Source organism: Corticium candelabrum, chromosome 9 (assembly GCF_963422355.1).
Source record: "Corticium candelabrum chromosome 9, ooCorCand1.1, whole genome shotgun sequence".
In the NCBI taxonomy this organism is placed as follows: Eukaryota; Metazoa; Porifera; class Homoscleromorpha; order Homosclerophorida; family Plakinidae; genus Corticium; species Corticium candelabrum.
In genome coordinates this window covers 3,778,268-3,801,518 of record NC_085093.1, presented here as the reverse complement: position 1 = coordinate 3,801,518, position 23,251 = coordinate 3,778,268, and the positions used below count along the sequence as shown (strand labels likewise).

General features: G+C 43.0%; 2 protein-coding genes across 2 annotated transcripts; both read left to right on the top strand.

The window, feature by feature from the left end:
* Positions 1-14,399: 14,399 nt before the first annotated feature.
* On the top strand, positions 14,400-18,532 carry LOC134184391 (uncharacterized). Its single transcript, XM_062652065.1, has 3 exons — positions 14,400-14,868; positions 17,020-18,075; positions 18,218-18,532. The coding sequence occupies exons 1-3, from the start codon at positions 14,430-14,432 to the stop codon at positions 18,286-18,288; spliced, it is 1,566 nt and encodes a 521-aa protein (XP_062508049.1). The 5' UTR covers positions 14,400-14,429; the 3' UTR covers positions 18,289-18,532.
* A 1,920-nt stretch (positions 18,533-20,452) lies between these two features.
* Positions 20,453-23,002, top strand: LOC134184390 (uncharacterized). The gene is made up of 2 exons (XM_062652064.1): positions 20,453-20,903; positions 21,812-23,002. Exons 1-2 carry the CDS (start codon positions 20,465-20,467, stop codon positions 22,846-22,848), a joined length of 1,476 nt encoding a protein of 491 aa, XP_062508048.1. The 5' UTR covers positions 20,453-20,464; the 3' UTR covers positions 22,849-23,002.
* The last annotated feature ends 249 nt before the right edge of the window (positions 23,003-23,251 follow it).

Sequence of the window (23,251 nt, the reverse complement as noted above, 5' to 3'; positions counted from 1 at the left end):
ACTCGTACCCAGTCCTCTCCTGGCGCTCAGTCCACGTGATTTAACACGTGCTTTTGTGGCAAGCTTACTAGAAAAGAAAAATGAATGTTTTGGGGAGCAAGATGGCCTTCAGGAAATCCCCGCCAAAGCACTTGTCATTAATAGTAGACTGTGATGTCGATAAAAAACGCTACAGAAGAAGGGAAAGATGCAAAAATGCCACCATGTGACGAGAACGGTAGTCGGTTACTAGACAAGGTCGAGACTGTACAGTCTATACAGCGGCGTAGCCAGAGTCCAAGATTGGGGAAAACACTTAAAAATTTTCTCAAATCTGTATTTTTTCTCTTAATTTAACCGTTTACCTTTCACTTGTTAATTAAGCTTAGTTGTTCTGTTTTTTCTACTGAGCAAACTTGTCTACTGCTTCCAAGTCTATCTTACTAGACATATCCCTTTCTATGGTCAGAAGTTCTAGGCTATTTAATCCATCTTGTCCAATGCCAGTCTTAAAATAGGTCTTCAGTCTTTTCAAACACGCTCACATCACGCGGTAGAGACACCTAATGCCAACACAATTTGTAAGACTTTGAGCAGGTCTACGAAAGCCTCTTTCAATGACAAGAGATGGTCTATCACGTCAGAGAGACTAAATTTACTTCCCGTTTGCTCTCTAAAATCCGCTTGAAATGACACCATTTCATGATTACTAGACGCCTACTGCCCCCTAAGTAACCTACAGGCCGTAAACTGACTGACTTACAGCGTTTATGCTTAACGAAAGATGATATACTGTCCTTTCTGTGTCGCTTCTGGGCGTCGCTGCATAGACGTCCAAAATTGGGGTAGCAACGTAGCGATGGGGGCAGGGACCTGGGGGTAGGGACCTGGGGGCACGAGCAGGCTTTCCCAAAAATTGTCTGTACAGTACCTACATGAACCTGTACGATTGCTCGAGTGTAGTATGTATGCAACTGGATCGATGTTTTCCTTAGTATACTGCATGTGGTAACAGTGGTTGCAGTGTGATCTCTAGGACAAGATTTTAGTGACAGTGAGATCTAGCATGTTATCTATTAGTGGTGCTATGTCAACCGTTTTCGGTAACGACTCTTCAATCAATGTATATATATATATATATATATATATATATATATATATATATATATATATATATGGTTTGTATTAGAAGAGTCCATAGAACTCAGTATAAAACGTTTACATTGCAATCATACATACATCAATTATGCTAGCTATCATTGTTTCATTAACCTATAGTTACAACTCTTTTTCTTTCTGCAAGTGGTCTCCAGTAGCTATTAATATTAATTACCATCTCGGTTTTCTTCCCATTATTTGTATTTGTATCCTCGTGGTATGTCTAAACGCAGCCACTATAGTTAATTTCACCGGGATTTCCTCTCTTATTCCAATACCTTGTGATTAAAGTGGCAAAGAATACCGTCAGGCTTGCCATAAACAGAAGGATTAGAATACTAACATTGTCTCATGTAAATATATATACATGCATACCGTATTTCTTCGAATAGTAGCAGCCCTTGAATAGAAACCGCCCTCGTTTAGAAGCCGCAGCTAAAGAGACTTGTTGAAAATAGAGGCCGCTCTCGAATTGAGGCCCCACTATACTCTGCAAAGTTACTGGCCACGCCCATATCACATGCTTTTGTGTTTCCGCGTCAATCTCATCCTATACTCGTCTATCAATTATAACATAATAGTTGTGGTATTTACAGGCTAAACCTGCCTCGGTGGCACCTCTAAATGTGTCCAATTATATTAACAGAAAAACGTGACGTTTAACCGACGAGTCAGTGTGCACGTGAAGTAGAGACCTAGCGCACGTCGTGTAGCAACCTAGCGCAAAGGAGGACTGGACACGAGTCTAATACGCTAGCTGTAACGTGTGTATCGGTTCATGTAGTTTCACACTTGTGGTTGGCCTAAGCCTCTACAGTCAACCTAGACTGCTAAATTTTCAAACATAGACATATGATCTGTGCCCCCAATCACGGGAACTAGGCTGTCTACGCCGCTCATTGGGCGAATTTAACTTGCCAAAAATGTGTGGCAATTGATACAAAATAATTCATCCTTGAGTTGGTGTTTGTGCTGCTGTTATTTATCGATCGAGTAACATCTGGCTATAGCGGTTAATTGGAAACCGGTACAGACCCCATGAGACACGCTGTAGTAATTAGATAGATGTGTGCAATAATTATACGCCAGTACGTCATTTATCGAGAAGACTGCCGCAGCAATAAAATGTGACGTCGCAAATTGATCGTTGCTAGCTATATACCTTTGTGCCAAAATCTGCACGTAAATGGGCTATTGCAGTTACTCTCCAGGCAGAGAGTATGGATGACATCACATCTTGCCCCCCTCTCCCCTTGGAAATTACTGCCTAGGCACATACTCTCCCCTCCCCTCGGAATATAACGCCTAAGCGCAGACCTTCCCTTCCTCTCAGAACGTACGGCTTAGGTGCAGGCAGACTCTTCCTCTCCTCGGAAAGTTTTTACTTCCAGTGCCCTAAATACCGTGTGCGCTTGCAATCCGGTATCCAAAGCTACTAATATTACTAACTGATCACGGAGTTGCCCTAAAATTGCAGGGCTTGTTGCTCTAATCTGTTAGCTGTGTTATGGTCTCTCCTGATCAATAAATGTGATCATTGAGCGGTGATCTACCTAAAGCTTTATGTGGAATAGTATCAGTGACCATACAGGTGCAGAATAGAGAGGTAAGTGGAACATGAGACGTCAGTTTGTTATGGCAATAGTTATTAGTAATCACTGTTAACGTATACATATCGAAGAATGAGTGCTTGGAGACTGGAAACTTTAGTAATTAATTAATTGATCATAGAATTAGAGGCTAGTTTAAAATTCCAGTTTCCTGCTACATTTTACTAAATATAGGAAACTTTTGTAGACGACTTCACTGTAATTTTCCATTGCTTGTGGCTGGCCATACGTCCATGTAGTATACTTGCTGTGGCTTGTGATCTTAATTCACAGCAATCACATCTTCTTCCTCTTGATAGTCTTGGACAATTGCTCGATACCAGCCACTTTCCCAATTGGAGTCTTTTGCGTCAACATCAGTCCGGCATACACGAATTTTTGCTCCTACTCTTGTGGACCGTTCATGGAGATCTTCTTATGCAGCACTCCAGCTTGGATAAAGGTGGTCAGCTGGAGTTGGTGCGTGTTGTACTATTTTCAGTTGTTTCGATTTTTGTGGTGTCTTGTTTTTGTCGGTGAGACATTTCCTTCTAATATTCAAGTTGCTGTGGAACCTGTTAAATAATTTGGGTAGGTCTTCTAGTTTGTCAAGAAACACATCGACTATGCTCTGTCGAAATTGTCCACTTTTTTGGTATTTCTCGGTGGTTTGGGGAAGGCATTAGTGCTACGCTGCCGATGGAATGATGGTAGGTTTCGCAGAAAGTCACTCATCTCATCCACTATTAGCCCTTCTGCCATTGTCACCAGGTCTTCTATTCCTTCCATTTCTCGGTTAAATGCTACGTCAAATCTTCCATTCTGGATAGCTGCTACTCGCAGAACCATTTCGTCTTTTGACTCCAGGCAGTAGAATCCATGATGGTGTAGTATGTCAAGAAGTTCACTGACAGACAGTCTGGCCAATGCCCTTGTTCCAATAGGTACAGTATCGAGTTTACCATCACACAAGCTAGGTCTAGATAGCGTACACTGACCAGCATGTTTTGCTATTGCTTTTACCAGCTCACGTTTTGATCGACTGACATCTAATCCTTTGTCCTTGCACATTTTGATAAGATCTGCCTTGCTGTTCCTACGATACAGTGTATGTCTGGACCACGTTAGTCTCGCTCTATCTTTTTCTAGAGCAAGTGCTGTTTTTGTCTTCTACTTTCTGACAAAAAAGTTTGACTTCTGGTGTTGGAACCCATGCAAGGATTGCGATGTCTTCATTGAGGTCTGATGGAGGCTTCGGGAACACTTTGCAACAAAGCTCTAGTACTTTCGTTGGCAAAAATGTTCCCTCACAATTGTCCCAAGGTCCTGTTGGCAGCCTTTTTCGTTTTTCATAGGGCAAGCAATGCAGCTCACCTCCTGTCTCAAACCACCCGACATAATCAGGAACAGGTTGGCGTTCAATCGAGTCTTCTGTTTTGCCTTCCCAGTCTGAACCATCGTTATATACTGCGATTGTATATTTGTCTTTGTAAACAGTCAGGCAATGTCTTCTATTTGTATCACGTTTACGTTCGATCATACGACCACAGACAGCTTTGTAGTCATCACAGTAAGTACTAGCAAAGTCTTCATTCAATTCCCAAATTGCACAGAGGTGCTCTGATAGCTTGGTTCGTTTCATTCCATATGCCATTGAACCAACTTCTACCTTACGAGTGTCTGACAATGACAAGAAACGCTTTAACTGCACTTCATCATCAAACACGAAATCACCTTCTTTGATAGACTGAAATGCATGAAGCGGTTGTTTATTGTATAAAACACCGAAATTGAGACATCTTTCTATATCCTTCGCCATGACCAGCATGTTTTTCTTATGCTCCTGAGATCCTGTCTTAGCATGGCCATGGACTTGATGAGAATTAAATGGTCCATGCTTTGACAATGCTTCATTTTCAACAGCATGAACTCTTTCAACAAAATTTCGTTTAGAGTGGTATTCAGCGAATGATTTTTGAACCACCTTGTCCAAGTTGAACATACGACAAAATCTGACTAGGAGCATTTATACCAAATGCTTGCTGGGGCAACTGACGGGCCATTGTCGGTAATGAACACAAAGCAGCGTTTCAGTTTGCCTGTCTAGAACAGGTTGGCACATCAAAAAGAACAAATTATTCAGTGAACAAAGTGCTGTGTCTGGTTCAAAAAAGCTGAGGCTTAAGAGAGTTACAGCCTGTCCTGTTCTCTTAATATACAATGGAGTTCCGGTAGGACCTGCAATTGCTCTATAGTCATCATCAGGAACAAGGTGTTGTCTAGGCACAACAACAGTTTCAACAAACAGGTGCGTGTTCGGAGTGACAACATTTTCTCTTGACTGATTCCAATCACGGTCTGGATAGTCAGTCTTTCTCCAAGACTTTCCAGGTAGCTGAACAGGCCTCACATCTCCTAACACTACGGCTTTGCATCCTTTGAGTCTACCAAGTGTGTGTTTGGGTTTGCTGCAGCATTGTCTAGAGAATAGTTGACATTGGCTGATGTCCAGTGTATGTTCAGTGACACTTGATAAATTCCAATTCTAGGTATTGGCTGGAGAGATATGGCTGCATTGATGTCTTTACCTTCGTGATGTTGTTGTGCTTTGCATGGGTTTCAGATTTGAAGTTCATGGTGTAATTGTAGCATGTTGACAAGCTGATATTGAAGTACATCTTTAGGAGCACTGGCAAGTAAAGCTCTCTTGCTGCTTTCATTGTTGTAGCATTATCTGCGGCCCTGTAGAGTGTGCCCTCTGTCAATCTACGATGACTTTCCATGCCTCCTCCACTGAACTCAATTTTATCAGCATTCGCTTTTATAGACGACGCATGCGCACAATTAAGTATCGGTTCGATCGACACTCGAGCTTCCAAAACAGAAGAGAAAATATTTAGTAATATACACGTGCGTGAGACAATTTCCTGCGTTGCGAGCGTATACTGAGAGGTCGGATTCCGAGTGCTCGTATTAGACTTGCACTGTCATGTATAATTTCGCCTCCCTAACGCTATATCTCTAGCAGAACACTTATACAAGCAACACCTTCACTTTCTAGCGAACTATCTAAGGAAACAAACAAAGTCTACAAACTCTAAACTGAAAGCAAATTTAAAGCTAGGCAGCGATGCAACGGCAAACTTGAATATAGAAGTTAGAACGCAAGCGACAAACGGACGTTAGATGGATCAGTAGACTAGGATGGACATTGCTGGGAAGAAGACAATAGCGACAACATTGGCCACAACACCGTGACCGCTCCCTGTAAATATAAGCGCACATTACTTGTTTATCTCGATGTACAGATGATTTTTGTTGAGATAGACATACAGATAAACAGACCGTTGCTTTGCTTTGCCACGGAGATCTACACTGATGTACAAAATCGAACAAAGAGACAGACAGAGACAGAAGAAAACGGTACAGACAGACCGACATGCCCATCGACTGACAGACACACAGACAGACAGACAGAGACACATAAGTAGGAAAGCATTGCAGGAAGGAGGCAGGCAAACAGGTAGACGGACGGACGGACGGACAGACAGACAGACAGACAGATTGATATATTCGAACTCTTACTCTACCAATAACAATCGCTAACTTTACGTATGCATAACAATAACAGTCAATGAACTAAATGTTGAACGTCTTTATCATACAGAAAATCATCAAAATTGCACCTAAACAACTTCGACAACTTGAGTTGCAATCACACAAGAGTTGCAAGACTGTACAACTATAGACAGGTGCTTTCTCCATCTATCTCTAAAGTCTGTTTCGCTGCTTTGCATTTGCATATTTTGAAATTTTGGAGATCTTATCGAGATAGTCTTCAGCCATAGGGCCGCAAAACCAAAGTGTTCAAAAACCAGTGGAATACATGTTGTATGAGATCCTGCTATAGACTGCTGTTAACCATATTTTGTCATTTTGCGTTTTTCTTAGACAGACAGACAGACAGACAGACAGACAGACAGACAGACAGACAGACTGACAGACAGACTGACAGACAGACAGACAGACAGACAGACAGACGACAGACAGACAGAACGCTGCGGAGTTTATCAACTTCTGGTCCAAACGCTTTCTGTTCAGCTCCAGAAGTGTAACGCTAAAAAGCTATCTTCGCTGTCTGAATTAATTGATCAACACTACTAGTAGTTGGACAGTACATAATAGTACCCTGCATTGCGATTTGTATCATACATAAAAGTTCAAATATATGTGATTGACAGGCAGACAGCCAGATGAAAGCCTTAGCAAAGTATACCAGTTGTTTGCTAGATAAATAAATGACTGCTAGTGGTGGTCCTTTTGAGGACCAGACTCTCTTTTAGGTATATTTTCATGTAGTAAGAACTTTATTGTAATCATTGAACTTTATTCCTAGCTTGCTGCTGATAATTAGTGTAGTTATTTTTGCTCAAAATACAAAACAGACAGACAGACAGACAGACAGACAGACAGACACACTGGCAGGCAGGCATATATATATATATATATATATATATATATATATATATATATATATATATATATATATATATATATATATATACGGTATGGCTACGCACGAGAGAGGATGCTGATTATTTCAAAGGCTGCATGTAATTGCATTCCAAATAAATGTTGTAGCTGCGTCGCGTCTAGCGTACTCTAGGACAGAGAAAATCGCCGTTGCTATTACAATGTTGGCTTGTCAAATTCTAGGCATTAGTACGCGTACACTCTATATGCTGTCTGTTCTAAGTACGGTCTTGTGATGCAAATGTAGCTATTTGGAATATCAGCACCTAGTAAGTTGTCAACACGAGTGCCAGCTTACTAGCGACAGATCGTTTCGGAACGTTCTACGAAGAAAGCAATCGATGGAACGTTCTGTGCAAATGGAACGTTCTGTGCAAATGTAACCTTCAATACATTTACGCTTGCATGAAAGTTGCAAACCACTTAGCAACCACCGTAAACACTCCGCCCACTCGATGTCGTAGACACCGTGCCAACACGCGCATGCATGCAGGTGTGAGTGTGTATAGACCCGAGCCACTCTCTCCCCGCCTTCGTAATTCCCAGATTGTTAATTAATCCTCGGTTCTCGTGCGTCGTGAAGTAGGTCGTAATCCTCTAGCTAGTGCCACTTTGATTTACGAAAGTATTCTCTGTATTCTCTCTAGTCAGCATGAAAAAATATGACGTTTGAAAGTAAAGGAGCTCTTTTTAATTAACTAAGCTAGAGAAATGTAAATTGGATATGCAAATAATTATCCATATGGTTAAGGTGTGTCTAGAAGAACATCCGAAGCATGTCACTATATAATAGGCCGCCGGTCATGACTATTGTTCTGCTACAACTGCTTGTTCTTCTTGTTGCGTTTTCGTGCACAAGTGGCGATAGTTCACGACCAAAAGTTCTAGTTCTCGGAGGCGGTCTGGCTGGTCTTCGAGCGGGGCAAGTCTTGCAGCAAAATGGCGTTCGCGATTTTCTGATTCTCGAAGCGGACAACAAACTTGGAGGCAGGTTTCTCTCCTATTGCTTGCCAGACGTGCCTGCGTGCATGAGCGACATCCACGTGGAGCCCTCACTACCATCACCTCATCCAATTGGAGAGTTGTTCGACAAGTGCAATATTGCATTCGCACCGGAAGCTCTGTCAACCGTCAAAGCAGTGGATGACGCAGGAAACGATGTAAGCGCTGAAGTAATTTCAGTGTATCAACGCTTCATTAGCATATTTGGCAATTTACTCTCTGGATGGAAACCAAAAGAAGGTCAGCTCTAAGTACACAAATTGATTAATGTTAATTAATTACTACATTTGCTTTTGAAAGCAGGTCTCAAAGCATTGATTATATATATAAAATATAATATTATTTCTCTAAAAATATATATGTGTAACTACCAACGTTGAGACAGCTGACTGTTACAGACCAGTCTTAGGCTGTATGAACGAAATTGAAACCGGTCAGCCTAACATGCGTTAAATGGGTGTAACCTAGCGTGCGTTAACAAGAAGTTGACCAAACGTGGGTTACATCAAGAGATTCGATGGAGATTTCTCGAATAATTGTTAGATTTTAGTTCCCGGATGATGTATCAAAAGTCCACTAGAAAGCGCGCTCTATATACAAATATTTATCTAGTTGATGAAACCATTTACAATATAAGATTAAATATTGGCGGGAAATTTATTTTGGCGGATTGGCGGATTTTTCAACGACCGCCAATATAAAATCCGCCATTAATTTGGCCACCGGGATATGTTGACGTCACTAGGCACGTGGATCAGCTAATAGTGACGTGACGGTACCTAGGGAGCGCGAATGAGTCCACAAAACGGTAGGTAATCCCTGCTTGCTGTCTGTTGTGGCTTTGAATGAGACCGTGAAGCTATGGATGAAGCTGGACTGTCACGTTCACACGGGTCACGTTCTTTGCGCTGACACGTACAGCAGTTGTTCATCACTATGCAGTAGCTGGAGACCAGTAAGTTAGGGAAATGTGAGCCACGAACGCAGCTGTCAATCACAAACTCCTCCACTCATGTTAAGACATACGTCAGTTATCACTCATGTTAAGACATACATCAGTTATCAAACAACGATGTTCAACAGCCAAATAAAATCTGCCAATATGATTTTTCCATCAATTTTTTAGCAAACCGCCAAAATAAACTCCCGCCACGCCAATGTTTCCACCTTATACGGTGTCTTAGATGTGAGCTTCAAAATATCTTTACATATATTAAGGTGCAGTATACTCACTAATAACAATTTTATATATTACTTATTCAATTAAACATCTGTACTTCAAACCGGAAGTTGATTGCATTGTACTTCTGGCGAAAAACCAGACTGGGTGCATGCTACGGTCCGGCAATATATAATAATTTAGCGCCAGGAATGTCAAATCAATATTATTAAGTCATTTGTACACACAGCTGTCGAAAGGGATTAAGCGTAATAGAGCAACAAAACAAAGAATAACCAAGATAATTTAAAAACAGTGGAGATTTGAGAGAAAAATGTAGGGATGAAGTTCTCCACAGAAATACTAAAAATTGATAGTCTTGCGTGGCCAGACCTTGCCGCTGCGTCATACAGTACTCGCCATGTATGATGCGGGAGTACAGTCTGGCTACGCGAGACTAAGTTGTGAAACATTGATGGTAAAGATAAATATGATAACAAAAGAAACGTTTGCATAGTTTATAGTTAAACGACAGTACTACCTAAATTAACTCTACCGCATGGCAGTGGCGTAGGAATACCATCTATGCAGGTTGGGGCCCAACATGGATGCCATTATTGGAGCTCCTAAAAGTTTTAGTTTTTGCCACTTGTACCTTGTTTTCACGATGACCTATTTTATGTGACCATAGGCTGCTGATTGGGGGCAATGGCTCCCGTGACCTCCGTGGTTCCTACGCCTATGAATTAATGGTGAGCTTAGGAGGACGCTGTTTAGTACCTAGGATATATAAACCCTAACTTGATTTTCGGTTGGACACACGTCCTATCTGCATTAACAGCTCCTTTTTGAATCTATATACGGCGTTGCGCATGCCACTGTAAATTGGATATTCCTAATTAATTAATTACCCTGTTGTCTATTTCTAGATGATATGAACGTGCAAGGTGCTTTTAATCTCTATGGATGGCATCCTCGAACTCCCGTAGAATGGACAGTAGACGTTGCTTACACAGACGTGTGGTTTGCAGCTAAACCATCCGAGCTGTCTACGAGCATGTACCAAAATGGAATGTCTGCCGTCTTTGCACCCGACGGTTCACTCTATCTGTACAACGTTAGAAACAGCTTTAACGGGAATCAAGACCTCGTCGACTGTTTGACAAAGAGTTTCTTGAATCAATCGGACGAACGTGTAAAACTGAACACAAGAGTCACTCAAATACAATACAACGAGTCAGGTGTGGTGGTCACCACATCGGATGGAAAGAAGTATGAGGCAGACTATGCAGTCGTCACGTTCTCACTGGGTGTCTTGCAGCAAGAGACGGTGGAATTCATTCCGTCTCCAAATTATGCTAAGAGAAAGGCGATCAATAAGTTCCGTATGGGTTATTTCACTTATGTATACTCTCAATTTCCTAACAAAATCGATGGTTCGATTGCCAGATCGAATCAAGAACCTGTACAGTACTATCCTGTGTCATCGCATCGTCATCTTACTCACGGCTTTCTTGAAGTTTTTGAAACTATTGAAGAGACGATGAACCACTCGCAATCATACAATCTCTTTGTTAGCTCGATTGCTGGCGACGATGCTCTTCGAGTAGAAACACAAGAGATGAATAAGACAAAAGTAGAGTTTACAGAGACGTTTCGTCGCTTTTTTGGTAAATCTATTTCCAAGCCTAAAGTGTTTGTAACTCAAGCCAATACCAATCCTCTCTATTATGGCGCCATTCCAAGCTTTCCTAGTGGAGCTACGTACGAAGATTATGACAAGCTGAGAGAACCGATTGGCAGAGTTTTCTTTGCTGGAGACGCTTATTATATGACTGAAAGTTTCAATGGTGCCACGCGTGCTCTCTATAGTGGAAATGAAACAGCAATGGCGGTGATGGAATGCATGAATGGAGGCTCGTGTGCTATGAGAAAGTTTGCTGTAACATTACCGGAACAGCAATGTCCCACACCTGGAACAGGTAAGTCCTTGTTTCTGTCTGCTTGTCTACTGTCTGTCAGTCAGTCTGTCTGTCTGTCTGTCTGTTTGTCCGCGTCCGTCTGTCAGTCTGTCAGTCGGTCTGTCTGTTTGTCCGTGTCCGTCTGCCGGTCTCTCTGTCTATCTGTGTCTGTCTGTCTGTCTGTCTGACTTTCTGTCTGTCTGTCTATCTGTCTGTCTGTTTGTCTGTCGGTCTGTCTGTCTGACTGTCTGTCTGCCTGTCTGCCTGCCTGCCTGCCTGTCTGTCTGTCTGTTCCTGCCTGCCTGCCGGCCTGCCTGCCTGCCTGCCGGCCTGCCTGCCTGTTTGTCTGTCTGTCTGTCTGTCTGTCTGTCTGTCTGTCTGTCTGTCTGTCTGTCTGTCTGTCTGTCTGTCTGTCTGTCTGTTTGTCCGTGTCCGTCTGTCAGTCTCTCTGTTTGTCTGTCTGTCTGTCTGTCTGTCTGACTTTCTGTCTGTCTGTCTGTCTGTCTGTCTGTCTGTCTGTCTGTCTGTCTGTCTGTCTGTCTGTCTGTCAAGGCCAAGTCCATTAGTTAATCTAATATATGACTTTGTTGTTTGCAAGCACTGGTTTGCTTTACAAATTTCTACGTATGTACAAGGAGAGACTAAAGGAACTGTCTGCCTGTCTGTTTGTTTGTCCGTTTGTCTGTTTGGCCGTCCCTCCGTCCATCCGTCTGTTGTTTGTTTTCCTGCCTTCCTGCTTTCCTGCTTAGCTCGCCTCCCTGTTTGTGTTGGTGTGCACTTGTGCGCGTCTGTATGTCTGTCTGTCAGTCGGTGCATGGGTCCGTCGGTCTGCCTGTTCAGTTTTCTTCTGTCTCTGTCTGTCTCTTGGTTCATGTTTGTACATCACTCTAGATCTACGTCGCAAGCAAAGCAACCGCCCGTCTATCTGCATGTCTTTTTCATCCGTACATCGAGATAAACAAGTAATGTGCGCCTGTATTTACAGGGAGCGGTCGTGGCGTTGTGGTCAACGTTGTCACTACTGTCTTTTTCCTAGCAATGTCCATCTTGGTCCACTTATCGATCTAACGTACGTTAGTTAGCTAGCCACTTGCGTTATAACTTAATTCAAACTTGCCATTGCATCCCTGCCTAGCTAGCTTTCAATGAGCTTGTAGTTTGGAGTTTGCAGACTTTGTTTATTTCCTTATTTCGTTTGCTAGAAACTGAAGGTGTTGCTTGCGGGTGTTCAGCTAAAGATTTAGAAGGTAGCTTATCATACATGACAGTGCAAGTCTAGAGGGGAACTCTCACCAAATACTAAAACTTGCTGAAAGAAAGATACGAGGCCTAATATCTTCCTAGAGAAAGCTTACGGTCCAGCCAGCTACAGAAACAGAGAATGGGCCACGAGTTGTGCAGACCATTCCCCGTATGAGATAGTCTCTGTCCTCGTTTGAAAGTATATACTCTAGGTTTAACCGTACCAAGTGCTCCTAACGTACCCAGATTGCGTCGAGATATGACTATGAACTAATCTAAGAAGGGTTTTCTTGTGAGGTTTCACGGGTATTGACACAGTCGATACTTGCGTGATACGTTTGGGGTCCCAGTTTGTTTTAGTCAATAAATCACAACTTAACACCATATATCTTACAATCCTTACCTTGAAAAGTGTACGGGTATCGGTCTTCCTTGCCCTAGACTCGCAATCAGAGTTACTCATACTACTAGACACGCCCACACAGGTAATTTCAATGCTTTATTTCTCCGTTACGGAAAACGTCTGCAGTAAACGGTTGCAAAGGGTTGTGTCATGAAGTGACAGCTTTCATCTGAGAGATTGTTGATATTTTGAGAGTTCTCCTTTACTGGGTTTTCTAAAAATGAATAAATTCTTGCATCTGTCTATGCACGACTGCTTTTGTATGTATAAATAATTATTATCTAAAAAATGTTTATAAACTATGAGATTGTAAGAAACGGAAAACTAGACTTTTTAGGTTACTCTAGACAAGAACACGCAAGATATATCTCACGGCGTAAAACCAACAAACAGTCAATGGGGGGAAGTTTTGGGGCACATGCCCATAGCAGACCTTCACGTAGCTACGCCACTTAAAATCGTTGTATTTTTGGTTTGTTCGAAGCGATCTTCGTGTTATTCGAAAGAGTCTAGCACAGCAAGCCTTGTAAACCGGACCCAAGCACGAGCATAAAGATTCTGCCTATGATCACAGGGTCTTTAGAGACTTAAGCCAGTCTCTCCCCGCCTTCGTCATTCTCCGGATTGTCAATCCCCACTCCAGAGACTGGCTCGAGTCTAGGGTCTGTCCCTATAGCCGCGTCCCAGACTCACGTAAGCCTGGCAGTGTCCGGTTCCCGTATAACGGAAGGCTGCATTTTCATATGGGAACTGGACACTGCTAGGCTCACGTGAGTCTGGGGACATAGTCGCTATAGGTAAAGCGCTAGTGTAGACACGGTATGGATATGTCATAATTGTCACGAGAACGGATGTGGCCAATTATCTCAAATGCTGCAATTGCATTCCAATGTTCTATAGCTGCTTCGCGTCGTGTTCAAGGTCGTACCCAGCTTCAAAATTCAGAGAAAGCAGCCTCGGAATCCCAAACTTAGAAAGCGCATTGTTTTGGGCGCGCCATGAAGCCGGACTCAAGTCGATCATGTTCGTACTTTGAAAGCGATTCACGTAAACAACGTGCACTAAACTGTTGCAAGTGTTGTCCTGCAACTGGCAATTTGCGCTATTCTTCACATACCGTGATACGCACTCACATCTATTACTGAACGAACTTTTATTGTAAACCTGGGTTTTCTTACAGTGCCACGCTCCTAAAGTCAAAGAACCTGCTTCCTCTGCCTCATGCCTGGTTACTAAAGCCATGGTATTCCAAAACCAAACTGTTAGAATGCGAAAGGAGGTGCTAATGACGGTGCCGGACAGGTGTGTCAGGCACGTCTCTGGCAGACGTTATGAACCAGTTAGCTCTATAGGGTGTCCATCTACAAGTACATCCGGTGCCGATAGACAATAGGACACACATCATGACTATTGTTCTGCTACAGCTGCTTGTTCTGTTTGCTGCGTTTTCGTGCACAAGCGGCGATAGTTCACGACCAAAAGTTTTAATTCTCGGAGGCGGTCTGGCTGGTCTTCGAGTGGGGCAAGTCTTGCAGCAAAATGGCGTTCGCGACTTTCTCATTCTCGAAGCGGACAACAAACTTGGAGGCAGGTTTCTCTCCTATTGCTTGCCAGACGTGCCTGCATGCGTGAGCGACATCAACGTGGAGCCCTCACTACCGTCACCTCATCCAATTCGAGAGTTGTTCGACAAATGCAATATTGCCTACGCACCAGAAGCTCTGGCAACCCAAAAGGCAGTGGATGACTCAGGGAACGACGTAAGCGCTGAACTAAATTTAACGAGTCAACGCCTAGACAGAACATACTACGATTTGTTCCTTAACTGGAAACCAGAAGAAGGTCAGTTCTACAGGTTCATAGACATATCTTGTTATACAAATTAATTAATTAATTATTATACATTTGTTTTAAAAGCAGGTCTCAAAGTATTGATTACATCTAAAGTATATAGATAGCAAACTACTAATGCTGAGACGGCTGACAGGTATATATAGAGCGGAAGATGGTAAGACAGACATGGCATAATTATGGAGCCACCCCTATATCAGCTGAGGTATGGAAATCAAAAACTGCAGATTTATGAATATACCTGCTGCCCGCTGACTCTACATCAAATCATGCTATTTGGGTATATATATATATATATATATATATATATATATATATATATTGTTATGATTGGACGCATTGACAACCCATAGCAACAAAAGATTACAAAATGACCAGACTAACTACCGCCACCATACATTACCATGTCCAAACCATTCATGCTGTGACATCATAAGAGCAGACTCACAACATGCAAGCAAACTGAAAAGTCTAGTCTCTTCTGACATAAACAAAGTCATTTTTTATTTGGAAGCTTTCTGAAAACGATTTTCATTATTAACTTTCAAATTGATTGTCATGTAGGTCACACATGATCACCTCCAACCTCAGACATGTGGATGGCTCACCCAGAGCCATTACCTCACTATTGTGACTTGTTGTAATTTAATAAAAAGTGCAGCTGTAGTTGTAGATGCATGTACTTGCAGTGTCTGAGAAAGTCCAATAATTTTTAAATCTAAGTCACATGCTCAGGATGGCTCCCTAGTTATGACCATGTCTGTATATTCAGAATTGACTGCTTTCCATGCGTGCAGTTCCGGGTAATCGGTGGTTCTACAGTTTAAACGTCGTTGCTCGCGTGCCCGGCAACTTGCCGAGATGTGGCGTGCTCCGCCTCTACCGCTTTTACAATAGTGAATGGCTGTCGAGCTAGTTTGGTATACAGTAGTAACATATTTTGACTTGCTCTACTACCGTACGTTCCTCACATCCAAATGGACCTCGCGACAGAAATCTACCTGTGAAGCTCTGAAGTCTTGCTGCCCTTCCGAAAGATAGCCCCAGGAATGTCAAGCAAAGCGCATATAGACAGTCGCGTCTCGCTAGCGCGCGTTACGTATATGGCATACAGAAAAGCGCGGCAGTCCAATCAGCATATCGACAACTAAAAACCCGGATTTAAGCACAGTTTAGTATTACTACAAATTAGCAATGATAATAAACTTTTGTGTTATTAATAGTATGTTACTTTACGTTTATTTTAATAATAAAAATTATAATTAATAATAATAAAAGCAACATAAGCAGAGTAACAACTGTCAGAACCTAGATACAGAAAAAGACACTTTGTCGCCGTGGATACACGCTAAAGTTTAGGCGTAATAGAGCAACAAAACAAAATTAGACATAACAATAGAAGATAATTTAGAAACAGTAGTGGTTTGTGTGAAAATGTAGAACTATATACACGGAGATCATGGAAAAACAATACTTTTGCGTAGCCAGACCAGGAGTGTAGCGTGACCTATAGAAACGGGGGGAGGGGAGCTAGACTTCACGATGCTACGGAACACGCCCATTTTATGGACACGCCCACTTTTATGGGCTTCTAATTGACTGATACGGTAGAATTAGTGGCAGATCCAGACTGGAGAAATGGTGCAGTGTATGTATTATATACAGCTCTGGTCCTCACACGTATCTAGAGTCGACAATTTTATGACCACGCCTACAAATGATGGAGCTATAGACCGGTCTAGCCCATGCCACGCTACGCTCCTGGCCAGACGTTACATGTACCGTCGCGTCATACAAGACGAGGGAGTACAGTCTGGCTACTAGTACGCGAGACCGAGATCCTTAGTAACTTTCCTAGATGGTAAACGAAATACACTAAAGCTCGTGTAACGGTTGAGCATGTGTATAGTTTTCCGTTAATTAATTCTACCGCTTAGGTCAACGCTACTATCCAGAATATCTGCCCAAACTTTGATTTTCGGTTGTGGACTACACACCCTGTCTCCTCCTGGGACAGACGACCGGCTGGAAACTCGAGCCTATTCTATGCACGGCATTGAAATACATTGAGCCCATCGAGTGTTGCCCATGGCACTTTTGTTTGATTGTTGCTAATTATAATTACCATTTGTTTATTTCTAGATGACATGAACGTGCAAGGTGCTTATAGCCTCTATGGATGGCATCCTCGAACTACCGTAGAATTGGCACTAGACGTTTTCTACACAGACTTGCTCTTAGCAGCCAAACCATCCGAGCTGTCTATGCACGTATACCACAATATAATGTCTGCCTCCTTTGATTTATTCGACGGTTCAATCTACCTTTACAACGTTAGAAACAGTCTCAACGGGAATCAAGATCTCGTCGACTGTTTGACGAAGAGTTTCTTAGATGAAACGGACGTGCGTGTAAAACTGAACACAAGAGTGACTCAAATACAATACAGCGGGTCAGGCGTGGTGGTCACCACATCGGATGGAAAGAAGTATGAGGCAGACTATACCGTCGTCACGTTCTCATTGGGTGTCTTGCAGCAAGAGACGGTGAAATTCATTCCGTCTCCAAATTATGCTAAGAGAAAGGCGATCAATAAGTTCCGTATGGGTTATTACACTTTTGCATACTCTCAGTTTCCCAACAAAATCGATGGTTCGATTGCCAGATCGAATCAAGAACCTCTTCATTACATTAGTGTGTCATCGCATCGCCATGTCAACCACTTCTTTTATGAAGTTTTTGAAACTATTGAAGAGAAAATGAACCACTCGCAACCCTATAACCTCTTTCTTAGCTGGATTGCTGGCGACGACGCTTTGCGGGTGGAAACCCAAGAGATAAATAGGACAACAGAGGAATTGACGGAGATGTTTCAACGCTTTTTTGGTGATTCTACTCCCCAGCCTAAAGTGTTTGTCAGTCAAGCCAATACCAATCCTCTCTATTATGGGGCCATTCCGAGCTTTCCTAGTGGAGCGACGTACGAAGATTATGACAAGTTGAGAGAACCGCTTGAGAGAGTGTTCTTTGCTGGAGACGCTTATTATATGACTGAAAGTTTCAATGGTGCCACGCGTGCTCTCTACAGTGGAAATGAAACGGCAATAGCGTTGATTAAATGTATGAATGGAGGTTCATGTGCTATGAGAAAGTATGCTGCAACACAACCGCTGCAGTGTCCAACAAGTGCAACATCAGGTGCACGAATTATCCTTCTCAGTCTACTTTTTTCTGCCTTCTGCTTTACCTTTCACTTCCCTTTTTCTGTCTTTATCTTTATTATCGTTGTAATACGTATAATATTAGGCTTGAACACACGTATATACATGTCTGTTTACAGGGAGTGGTCACAGTCTGATCACTATTGTCCTATTCACAGTAACAACGGTCCTAGTGCGCACTTCTATGTGATGTTTCACTTTGTCAGCAATCTGCTTGGTAGAGACATGAAGAAAACAGCTGGTTTTGGTTTGAGTGTTGTTTGTTTCTCAGATTTGTCTAACTTACCAGTAGCGAAAGCGTTGTTTGCACGTATTTCAGTTGGAGTGAGCCATTAGGTTTAATGAGACTAACTACTATAGTGCGAATCTATACCGAAACAGTGCAAGTCTGAAATTTCTTGGACTTATATTACTATGAGTGCGTTATGCATAAATCAGTCTCGAGCAAATTAGTCACTCCCCAGGTGCAGCGGCAGAACCAGGCATCTTCCTGGAGGGCTCGCAGTTGGTTCATTAACTCAGAGTGTTGCATTGCCTGCAAGACTTACTCAGTACAGAATAACGTCAGCGGTATTTATTAAAGAATGTGCATTCTAGTGCTTCCTATTTAACTAATCTATTAACCTGATATACTCAAGAAGTTGTACGAAGACTAAGTAAATGGCAAATGGCAAATGGATAAGGAGCTGCCGTTAAACGGTAATGCCTCCCAGCTAGATGGCTGGGTTCCTGTGCACTAAGCAGGAGCTCTGGGCCGTGCTAAGCAATCTCCTGGAGCCTGGCCAGGTACTTGTAGGAGCACCGACTGCGACGCCAACTGTGGTGTGGGCACCCGAAGTCCCACCAGGACCCCAGTGGCTGATGGGCTTTGCCGCAGTCAGAGGCGTTTGCCACCCCAGTCAATGACCAGGTACTCATTTATACTGCTGAGTCGAGAGAGGCAATTGTGTGTAAGTTTCTTGCCCAAGGAAATTACGCCATAGCTCGCCATCACTGTGACTTGAACCTGTAATCTTGCAATTTCCCGGATGTTTCCGTTCTCCAAACGCACTCTCTAACCAATTGAGCCAACACACACACACACACACACACACACACACACACACACACACACACACACACACACACACACACACACACACACACACACACACACACACACACAGCATACACAGGCATACAAACATCGAGCAGGGTACAATCCTTTAATGCACAAATTAGATTTTTGAAGAAAAAAATTAGTACAAATATTATTTTTTGCCACTTTACAGGGTGTACTATAGTTCTTGCCTTCGTCATCCAACCGTGACCGTATACATGCATGTACCTATACGACAGTGGCACGACCCCTTCAGCGCTATATAGAAAGGGCAAGTTACCCCAGACGGACTCCACCTCACTAGCAGACTACCATCTGCAAATCTATTACGTCGCTTTCTAACCCTGCAATTTGCCTGACGGTTTGCACTTATTCGATTATAATTTAAATATTTTATAAGCACCCGTGGATCTTGAGGAGAGCCCAAATGGACCCAAGCCATCCCTTAATTTGCCATTTTTGCCAAACTGTCAAAGATTTCAAGCTGTAGCAATGTATGATGGACAAGGACCGTGTGCAAGAGCGCAAAAAACGATGACCGGACCTACGAGGCCGACGCTGTTACCACATTGCTCACAGAAATGCTCTAAACCAAAGAAGATAGCATGGAAGCATACGGAATATTGCAGATCCGGCAGCCCTGACAAGACCGTTTATGAGTCTAGATTTAATCTCAGGCAGTGAGTTCATTTCCACTAGCAAGACACCATGTCACCAGACCCGCCTGAGACAGAGAGCGCATGCCTTTGGACCAAAGGTCGAAACCCGAGAATGCGTAGTGGTGTACGATGCTGCATGCAGCAGACGGCTAAGGAACCTTGGTTCTGAGCGTTGACCTTTCGCCTTGAAATACCAAGAATTAGCTAGTTAGGGGGGTAACCCTAACAAAAAAACTTTGACGAGAACGCTCGCCAATTGCTAGCCGATCTAGCTGCGCGTTGATTACCACACTTGGAAGTTGCAAAATAACTGACACCATGCACCGTGACTCCTCCCACAAGTTGTAGACACCAAGACTCACTTGCAGGTGTGACCGTCACTTCCGGCTGCGATCACGTATTGGTAGTCTCGACCTCTCAGACTCGTGTAGCTCCGATTTAGCGAGTATGTTCCCTATACAGTCGGCATAAACAAGTTACATCACGTATGAAAGTAAAGAAGCACCACGCATTTAATTAAATGTAAATTACATATGCTAATATAATTATCTTTTTAATTAAGCACGTGTCTGCTACAACATCCGGCGCAGATGGACAATAGGGCATAGATGATGACTATTGTCCTACAGCTGCTTGTTCTACTCGTTGCTTTTCCGTACACAAGCGGCGATAGTTCACGACCAAAAGTTCTAATTCTCGGAGGAGGCCTGGCGGGTCTTCAAGCGGGGAACGTCTTGCAACAAAATGGCGTTCGGGATTTTCTCATTCTCGAAGCGGACGACAGACTCGGAGGCAGGTTTCTCTCTCCTTGCCCTCCGGAAGTCCCGGCGTGTGTGACGGAATTTCACATCGAGCCCTCGCTGCCGTCGCCTCATCCGCTTCAGCAACTGCTCGAGAGATGCAAGATCGCCAATGGTACGGGAGCAGAAGAGAACCTTGTAGCAGTAGACGATGAAGGGAACGACGTGACGAAAGAAATGAATGAAGCGTTTGGACGCTTAGAAATAACCTTCACTTCGCTGCTCGTGGAATGGACACCAGAGGAAGGTGAGTGTGAGTGCGAAATCACAACGTTTGAGACTGCTTGAGAGCTTTCTGCTCTGTAAATTCGTTAGACAGAGAGCTGCCTATCGGTCTAGCTAGTGTTAACAAAAACCTTCAGTTAGAGGTAAGGATCTACTAGTAGTGTATGATGTGCCTCAGTGTGTGTAACAAAAATGGTGTGTGTGTGTGTGTGTGTGTGTGTGTGTGTGTGTGCGTGCGTGCGTGCGTGTGCGTGTGTGTGCGTGCATGCGTGCGTGCGTGTGTGTGTGGCCCCTAATGGCATTAATTAGGAAAATACACCGCATATTTGGCGTGATAGAAATAGATATCAATGTACTATTGAATACGAATGAGGTTATTTAAAAACATTGTGCATGCTGTGCATAATATCCTTGCCTAGGGCTTCTCTGTCCCTAATTAGTTGATGTAACCGTACTAGGACACAACAATTACGAAAATTGCGCAGCTACGTCATAGAGTTGACGTGCAACTGCAAAGCCAAAAGCAGGTGGACGTGGACTTGTACTTATTTGGAAAACCGCTCAGTTATGCTAAATATAGTCCTAAAATTGATGATGTCATAGCCAAACAGCAACGTCAGTTAAAACTTTTTAAAGGAATTTAGTAAATACAAAAACCATCAACAACATGCATGCAAATAGGAAAAATATTGTTAGTTAATTTAAAAATTGTTATTAAAAGTTACAAATCGTGTTTTAAAAGTTAACAATCAAATATATGAAGAAGTGCACTACACGTGTACAGTGCAAACCTTCCACGTGCCATGACATACGGGACATCTATTTGGTCACGTGTTACGCAGTTGATCATCTAGTCGGTCGTACGTCACGTGACCGGCCTGCACTACTATACCTAGCCTTTCACACGTCGGTAAAAATTAAATTTTCTAGATGACATGGATTTGCAAGGCTCTTCTCGTTTATACGGATGGCACCCTCAAACTCCAGTAGAGCAAGCGTTGGATGTCTACTTCTCGGACCTCACGTTTAGCGCCAGATCATCCGAGATGTCGACTCACGTGGCCGTCACCAGTATCGGCGCCGCCATATCGCAAGCGGGCGAATACCTCAACTACTTCGTCAAGGACAGCCGCACGGGATTCCAGGACATCGTCGACTGTCTAAAAAATGGCTTTCTGACTCAATCGGACGAGCGTGTAAAATTGAACACAAACGTGACTCACATACAATACAGTGAGTCGGGGGTGACGGTCACTACAGCAGATGGAACGAAGTATACAGCAGACTACGCGGTCGTCACGTTTTCATTGGGTGTCTTGCAGCACGAGACTGTGCGTTTTGTTCCCTCGCTTTCCTACTCGAAGAGAAAGACTATCAATAAGTTCTCGTTTGGTTTCTATACCCTCGTCTACTCGCAATTTTCGACGAGAGTCGATGATCCGACGAGCAGAGTAGATGAGGCTCCCCCGTACTACATCAGCGTGACACGCCGTCGTAATGTCTACCACTTCTTCTACGACGCCTACGAAACTATAGAAAGGAAAGTGAATCACTCGCAACCAAATAGTCTCTTTATACACTGGCTTATTGGCAACGACGCTATTCGAGTGGAAACCCAAGAGATGAGTAAGACAAAAGCGGAAGTGACGCAGATTTTTCGAGGTTTTTTTGGCCGATCGACTCCGGAACCTGAAAACGTTTTTGTCAGCAAGGCTAACACTAATCCTCTCTATTATGGTTCCTCTCCGAGTTTTCCTAGTGGGGCGACGTACGAAGATTATGACAAGCTGAGGGAACCGCTTGGCAGAGTGTTCTTTGCTGGAGACGCTTATTATATGGCTGAAAGCTTGAATGGTGCCACGCGTGCTCTCTACAGTGGGACGGAAACGGCAATGGCAGTGATCGAATGTATGAATGGACGCTCGTGTGCTATGAAACAATACGGTTCTTCGCCAAAGTGTCCGTGAGGTTGATCACCAGATTTCTTCTGCACTAGTTTATATCTATCTGTCTTACTTTGCACGGTAGCTACTTATTCGTGGGACACTCGTTGCATAGTCTTGAAATGTTTGTTGAATTGTTAAATGCTGGTGTGTTTGTTTACAAAAGGTGCGTCATCTAGCTTGCTGTTCACTCCTGTCACTATATATCGTCTTCTGATTTATTAAACTACGTAAACTGTCACGAAATCATTGTATTGTGGGTTAATTGTTGTAGGTGAAAAAGACAAGCAACCGTTGTAACGATGCACCGATCGACAGAGTTTAGACATTGTTGTTGGACTGTTTGAATAAAATATAAACCAAATTTGTCTATAGGAAATTCGACGTCTTTGTGCAGCTAGGCAATGTTTCACAATAATATAGAATG

What these genes read in the sequence shown, in the direction of transcription:
- LOC134184391 (XM_062652065.1), top strand. Translation starts at nt 14,430, where the DNA reads ATGACTATTGTTCTGCTACAGCTGCTTGTTCTGTTTGCTGCGTTTTCG. An exon ending in TAACTGGAAACCAGAAGAAG is followed by an intron (nt 14,869 to 17,019) that starts GTCAGTTCTACA and finishes GTTTATTTCTAG; the next exon opens with ATGACATGAACGTGCAAGGT. An exon ending in TCCAACAAGTGCAACATCAG is followed by an intron (nt 18,076 to 18,217) that starts GTGCACGAATTA and finishes GTCTGTTTACAG; the next exon opens with GGAGTGGTCACAGTCTGATC.
- LOC134184390 (XM_062652064.1), top strand. Translation starts at nt 20,465, where the DNA reads ATGATGACTATTGTCCTACAGCTGCTTGTTCTACTCGTTGCTTTTCCG. An exon ending in GGAATGGACACCAGAGGAAG is followed by an intron (nt 20,904 to 21,811) that starts GTGAGTGTGAGT and finishes TAAATTTTCTAG; the next exon opens with ATGACATGGATTTGCAAGGC.